We start from the raw sequence: 7,500 nt of genomic DNA, 5'->3' as shown, positions 1-7,500 counted from the left end.
CCATCCGCAGGTCCCGCCTGGACGGGAGCGAGGCTCAGTTCGTGGTGACCTCGCAGGTGAATCATCCGGACGGGATCGCCGTGGACTGGATCGCACGGAACCTGTACTGGACCGACACCGGCACGGACCGGATCGAGGTGACGCGGCTGAACGGAAGCATGAGGAAGATCCTGATCTCGGAGGAGCTGGACGAGCCGAGGGCCATCGTGCTGGACCCCGCCGCCGGGTGAGACTTCGTTTGCTTCATTCCTTCCGTTTGAACGAGTTTCTGCTCTGTTTTCCTGTCGATCCGACGGCCTCGTCCCGTTTACTGCGCTAGTTCAGTTCAATCAGTAGTTCACGGAGCATTTGGAAAATAATGCAGTCAGTCATATGGGGCCCAAATTCCGCTTTTTCCGTTTTTATTTTTCTGGATTCCGTATTTTCCATTGTCATATTTGTAGGCGCTGTTTTAATGGTTAAATTATTTAAGTTATTATTTAATAATTAAATTAAATTATTTTATTAATCAAAAAGCATGTCTATTCTAAATAATTGAAATCATGAAATTTACAATATTAAACAGGAAGTTTAACAAATTACATTAAGGCCATATGAAATTAAATTCAGTTCTATTTTTACCTAATTCTGTTTTCCACTAATTTTCACGATTCCATTTAAATGGTTTCATTAAATATTAATAATGAAAAGCATCAATAATTAATTGATTTCATTTAAAATAAATATTTTATTTTATGTTATTATTATTATTTAATGCACAACACATTTTTCTGGCAAATATTCCTTTAAAAATAATGCTTTAATAATAATTGTATTATTCGCAGTAGTACTCTCATTACATTAAGTACGATATCGGTCACGGTTTCTTCAAGTTAAACCGAACTTTTATTTTGAAGGGTTCCTGATTATATATGATATGATGATAGTTTTTCTCAAAAGAATCGGTGAAGTGCTCATGAAGTGACTCTCTCAGAGCAGTTCTAGAGATTATGTGCTCATATATTGAGACGGCTGAGGCTCAGTATTTGTGCAGTAAACTAAACATTCTTTCACACAGAGACGCACATAACATATAGTGTTCATATTTAAATGGTATTTTTGCAGCTTAATCTTCAGACACTCGTCCATATCATGTTTAGATTGAACTGTACTGACCTACTTTTGATGTATCCGTCCAAAATGTGGCAAATTCTGTGTTGTTTTTGCTCCACTTAATGTTTTTGTTTGGTTGTTTTAACTCTTTTAAAGAACAGAATAGAAATAGAATAGAAAGCTTTACTTTGTTAGAAGGAAGGGAAATTTACATACGATTTAAAACATTCAAATGCAGAAATTAACTGCTGGCCTTTGGTTTGTAAAGGTTAAATATAAATATGTATGCAGCATGTTACAAGTGTTGTATTATTTGACCAATTTTGAAGTCGTTTAAAATCACTTTGTTTTTTAAATCCATGTATGTATGTGTGAGAGTGTGTGTGTGTGTGTGTGTGTATGAGTGTGTGTGTGTGTATGTATGTATGAGTGTGTGTGTGTGTGTGTGTGTATGTATGAGTGTGTGTGTTTACAGTTTTATATCTATCTATATTCTGAAGCTTTGTTCATATATCATTTACACTGATTTATAAAATATTTTATTCCTAAAAACGTGGTGAAAATGTGTTTGTTTTCTGATTTATGGAAAAACTCTGGAAAAACCTTTGTCTAATATGACCACAACATCAGACAAGAATATTGAACCGGTGTTCAGATTTCTGCTCTGGAAATGTATGTGCATATGCATATTTAATTAAATAATGCCTCATTTGCATATTTAAACGTAGCATTTCAAAAAAGTTGTAAATCTTGTACAAAACAGCTGTCTTGATGTATATGATTTATCAGCTGAGAGGAGTATGATGATATGATTAGTTAATGACTGATTGTCTTCTGTAACGCACTGAATGTCTGTTGTTGTTGTTTTGTTTTGTCCGTACAGTGAAAATCAATGTGCTTTCAGCGTTTTTTAATAACTCTTCTTTAGTGTTCAGCAGAAGTGCATAATGTACACTGGTTTGGTCTGAGCATATTCACTCCAGTCTCTCGTACGAAGACCGTCTGTGTTGTGACCTCTGACCCCTGACCCTGTCCAGGTGCCACTCAGCTGCTGCTTCTGGCGCGGCGCACAGACCTGCGGCGGATCTCTCTGGACACGCCAGACTTTACCGACATCGTGCTGCAGACCGACGACATCCGGCACGCCATCGCCATCGACTTCGACCCGGTGGAGGGACACATCTACTGGACGGACGACGAGGTGCAGGCCATCCGCAGGTCCCGCCTGGACGGGAGCGAGGCTCAGTTCGTGGTGACCTCGCAGGTGAATCATCCGGACGGGATCGCCGTGGACTGGATCGCACGGAACCTGTACTGGACCGACACCGGCACGGACCGGATCGAGGTGACGCGGCTGAACGGAAGCATGAGGAAGATCCTGATCTCGGAGGAGCTGGACGAGCCGAGGGCCATCGTGCTGGACCCCGCCGCCGGGTGAGACTTCGTTTGCTTCATTCCTTCCGTTTGAACGAGTTTCTGCTCTGTTTTCCTGTCGATCCGACGGCCTCGTCCCGTTTACTGCGCTAGTTCAGTTCAATCAGTAGTTCACGGAGCATTTGGAAAATAATGCAGTCAGTCATATGGGGCCCAAATTCCGCTTTTTCCGTTTTTATTTTTCTGGATTCCGTATTTTCCATTGTCATATTTGTAGGCGCTGTTTTAATGGTTAAATTATTTAAGTTATTATTTAATAATTAAATTAAATTATTTTATTAATCAAAAAGCATGTCTATTCTAAATAATTGAAATCATGAAATTTACAATATTAAACAGGAAGTTTAACAAATTACATTAAGGCCATATGAAATTAAATTCAGTTCTATTTTTACCTAATTCTGTTTTCCACTAATTTTCACGATTCCATTTAAATGGTTTCATTAAATATTAATAATGAAAAGCATCAATAATTAATTGATTTCATTTAAAATAAATATTTTATTTTATGTTATTATTATTATTTAATGCACAACACATTTTTCTGGCAAATATTCCTTTAAAAATAATGCTTTAATAATAATTGTATTATTCGCAGTAGTACTCTCATTACATTAAGTACGATATCTGTCACGGTTTCTTCAAGTTAAACCGAACTTTTATTTTGAAGGGTTCCTGATTATATATGATATGATGATAGTTTTTCTCAAAAGAATCGGTGAAGTGCTCATGAAGTGACTCTCTCAGAGCAGTTCTAGAGATTATGTGCTCATATATTGAGACGGCTGAGGCTCAGTATTTGTGCAGTAAACTAAACATTCTTTCACACAGAGACGCACATAACATATAGTGTTCATATTTAAATGGTATTTTTGCAGCTTAATCTTCAGACACTCGTCCATATCATGTTTAGATTGAACTGTACTGACCTACTTTTGATGTATCCGTCCAAAATGTGGCAAATTCTGTGGTCACGGTTTCTTCAAGTTAAACCGAACTTTTATTTTGAAGGGTTCCTGATTATATATATGATATGATGATAGTTTTTCTCAAAAGAATCGGTGAAGTGCTCATGAAGTGACTCTCTCAGAGCAGTTCTAGAGATTATGTGCTCATATATTGAGACGGCTGAGGCTCAGTATTTGTGCAGTAAACTAAACATTCTTTCACACAGAGACGCACATAACATATAGTGTTCATATTTAAATGGTATTTTTGCAGCTTAATCTTCAGACACTCGTCCATATCATGTTTAGATTGAACTGTACTGACCTACTTTTGATGTATCCGTCCAAAATGTGGCAAATTCTGTGTTGTTTTTGCTCCACTTAATGTTTTTGTTTGGTTGTTTTAACTCTTTTAAAGAACAGAATAGAAATAGAATAGAAAGCTTTACTTTGTTAGAAGGAAGGGAAATTTACATACGATTTAAAACATTCAAATGCAGAAATTAACTGCTGGCCTTTGGTTTGTAAAGGTTAAATATAAATATGTATGCAGCATGTTACAAGTGTTGTATTATTTGACCAATTTTGAAGTCGTTTAAAATCACTTTGTTTTTTAAATCCACCCTGAATCCTTCCGTCTGCTGGGATCAAAGGAATCCCAGTCCTACTAAAACGTTTGATCCGGATCAAAAACTAGACTGGATTATATGATCGAACCTGATTTCAAAACCATTTTTTTCTTTGAACAACCCATTTTCAAGGTTCGATCCAATCCGATGGCCAGAAACCGATCAGAGCACTGTTGAAACACAAGAGTTTCTGAAATGATAAGCGTGCTCTGGTGTCGTCAGAGGCTGCTGGAGCTCCGTGTTCAGCGTGTGCTGAAGCGTGTGTCCCGTGTCGCCGCAGGTACATGTACTGGACAGACTGGGGTGAAGTGCCGAAGATCGAGCGGGCGGCTCTGGACGGCACGGAGCGGCTGGTGCTGGTCAACACGTCTCTGGGCTGGCCCAACGGACTGGCGCTCGACTACAGCGAGAGGAAGATCTACTGGGGAGACGCCAAGACTGACGTCATCGAGGTCAGACCTCCGTATCCGTCACGATCATGCACACAAGCAACAATACCTAGTCACTTTCCACTAGAATACGTCTGTGGGAATACGAGATGTTAAACTCCTCATCAGTTTTCACTATTTAAAGGGAACCTATTATGCAAAAATCACTTTTGTAATGTGTTTGAACACAGTTGTGTGGCTGCAGTGTGTGAAAGCAACCAGCCTGTAATGGTAAAAATACGATGTCTGCGCCAAAGAGTGCTCCGATCAGGATTTGAGGCCGATCACAGAAAGCAGTATCTGCCGATATGCTCACCGATAACGATCTTTAATTAACGCTTAGGAGTAGCATTTTTTTATCCATGCTCTATTCATGATTTGTTTTCTTTTTGAGTAAATTAAATGCTGTATTTTTATTATTATTATTATTATTATTGGCAAAGAAAAAGTTTAAAATTGTTATTAACCAGTATGTTTTCTACTCAAACCAGTTTCACAGAGAAACGCAGGAACAGAAACTTTCAAATACCAATTCTGTTCGGGGTTAACAATCTTTTTTTTCTCTCTCATTTTTAAGCCCTGCTTTATGCAATTGACCAATATCGGTATCAGCCAATAGTTGTTTGTTAAAATCGGTATCGGCCACAAAATCCCATCCCTAGTAATTACTAAATATTCGTGTCAATCCATGTTCATATTTACTGCAAACAATGCAAAGTAAGCGCTTCGTATTTTGTTTTCAAATTGCCTTTCTGAAAGAGCCGGCATAACAGTGGAAACTAATCCCGTATTTTCTAATAATATTACCAAGGGGCAACATGTATATCGAAAATAGCAGAGGACCTAGGACAGATCCTTGTGGCACTCCATATTTTACTGGTGATAATTGAGATGACCCCATTTAAATGAACAAGGTGGTAGCGATCGGACAGGTAGGATCTAAACCATCTTAAAGCCTGCCCTTGGATACCTGTATAGTTTTGTAATCGATCTATGAGTATGTCATGATCTATAGTATCGAATGCAGCACTAAGATCAAGTAAAACTAGCAATGAGACACAGCCTTAGTCTGACGCAAGAAGCAAGTCATTTGTAATTTTAACAAGTGCAGTTTCTGTGCTATGGTGGGGCCTGAAACCTGACTGAAAGCACAAAGAACATTTAAATAAGCAAATGCACTACACAAAAAAATGTATGAAGTAAAAAATTTGCACAGATTAAAGTGCAAAAGAATTATGAAGACTAATAAGTAACACTTTACAATGAGATCTCATTAGTTAATCTTAGTTAATGCGTTAACATTATCAATGAGCAATAGCTACATTTACACAGAAGTTATTAATCTTTGTTTAAAAAATACAACTTAAGTTCATGTTAGCTCAGTTCATTAAATAACACCGTTGCAAACTTGCAACTTTTGATTTTAACAATGTGTTATTAAATATTGAAATGACCTAAGATTAATGAATGTTTAGAAGAATTTTTCATTGGCAGTTTGTTAACTAATGGAGCCTTAATGTAAAGTGTAACCGAACAAAAAAATAACCAAAACAATTTCTAGGGCATGATGTAGTCCAGATTAAAATGTAAAAAAAGTTTGAAACTAAATAGCCTATAAGTCTAAATATTTAAGTATTTGGCGCTGTGATGAACACCAATATATTCCTTGAGGTTTACTTATAATGTTGCTAAAGGTATTTTGCACAAAAAAACATAAATATGTGGGAAAATGATTATTTTCAACCCTCATTCTGACCCTCTCTCTAAAACGACCTGTTTTAAGGGGCGGGTCCTTTTAGGCTCGTCAGTAATCAGCCGCTGTTGTGATTGGCTAACGTCACTGCGTAGGAAACGGTATCAACGCCCTCTCGCTATTGTGAGTGTTTTGACAACATGATCATTTCCAGACAAAGCATTATGAAATCATTTACTTGTGTTCGTGATGCGGCTGCAGGCAGATCTAGTACCGCTTCTTTGTGACTCTCCATGCCTTTGGCTGCGTTTACACTTGGCATTAACATGCGTTCTGTATCCGGATGTTGTCCACATACACATTAAAAAGTCAAGTGTAAACACGCTTCTGATCGGAATGTTATCCAGTCAGCGTGTCCTGGTCCAGAGGTAGTCGAGGATGCATTGTGATCAGATCTCAGTGTAATGTAAACGCAATCCAGCCATCGTGTCAGCATTCGCAGGTAAAACCCCGCCCCCTCTCTCCCGAACTGTCAGAAGAGAGATGAAGAACGCCTATGGTGAGATGATGACTATTGGTCAATGTCTTGCTCTGGAGGCGTGTTTATGCAAATGACTGGGGCTAGGTGACGTCATCTTGCCCCTCGGATCCAAAACGGGCCGTGTTTGGAGCTTGATTAAATAAATGCTTTGTTTATAATGAGGAGGAGGTTTTAAGCTATGAAATTTGCAGGATGTTTTAATGGTATAAAGACCTCTTATATGCCAAAATATCAAGGCAAACATGACCCCTTTAAACTCCTCATCAGTTTTCACTATTTCATTGTTTTCACCAGTTGTGACGTGATAAATCATGATAAATGTCACGTGTTCTCGTGCTGTCAGTCGTCGTCCCACGCGTCTCCTCTTACTCATGTTTTTAGCCTCTGGTGCTTCAGCGTGTCTCATTAGCGCGGGTCCACAGGAGCGAAAAACTGCTGATAATCCTGACAGATACAGGCTGTGTGTGTTTATCTCCAGCCAGCAGCAGCACTGCTTCACGCTGAGAGCTCACACTAACGGCACGCACTGGGAGTCTGACAGAAACAAGACCATCAACACACACACACAGAGAACCAGCTGTGTGTGTGTGTGTGAGCGAGAGAGAGTGAGTGAGTGAGTGTGTGTGTGAGCGAGAGAGAGTGAGTGAGTGTGTGTGTGTGAGCGAGAGAGAGAGAGTGAGTGTGTGTGAGCGTGAGAGAGAGAGTGAGTGTGTGTGTGAGCGAGAGAGAGTGAGTG

The 7,500-nt window shown here is 39.0% G+C and overlaps 1 protein-coding gene across 1 annotated transcript in view; it reads left to right on the top strand.

Moving 5' to 3' along the window:
• Positions 1 to 7,500, top strand: part of LOC107569942 (low-density lipoprotein receptor-related protein 6-like) — a 56,586-nt gene that overhangs the window by 24,313 nt on the left and 24,773 nt on the right. The window contains 2 exon segments of the mRNA XM_016256116.1: positions 1 to 226; positions 4,383 to 4,554. The exon segment at positions 1 to 226 is cut by the window's left edge and continues 171 nt beyond it. Of these exon segments, the coding sequence (XP_016111602.1) occupies positions 1 to 226; positions 4,383 to 4,554 (398 nt within the window).

Source organism: Sinocyclocheilus grahami, unplaced genomic scaffold, assembly GCF_001515645.1.
Source record: "Sinocyclocheilus grahami isolate Dianchi unplaced genomic scaffold, SAMN03320097.WGS_v1.1 scaffold1398.1, whole genome shotgun sequence".
NCBI lineage: Eukaryota > Metazoa > Chordata > Actinopteri > Cypriniformes > Cyprinidae > Sinocyclocheilus > Sinocyclocheilus grahami.
The sequence above is the reverse complement of the archived record's forward strand: the minus strand, read 5'-3'. Positions and strand labels throughout refer to the sequence as shown.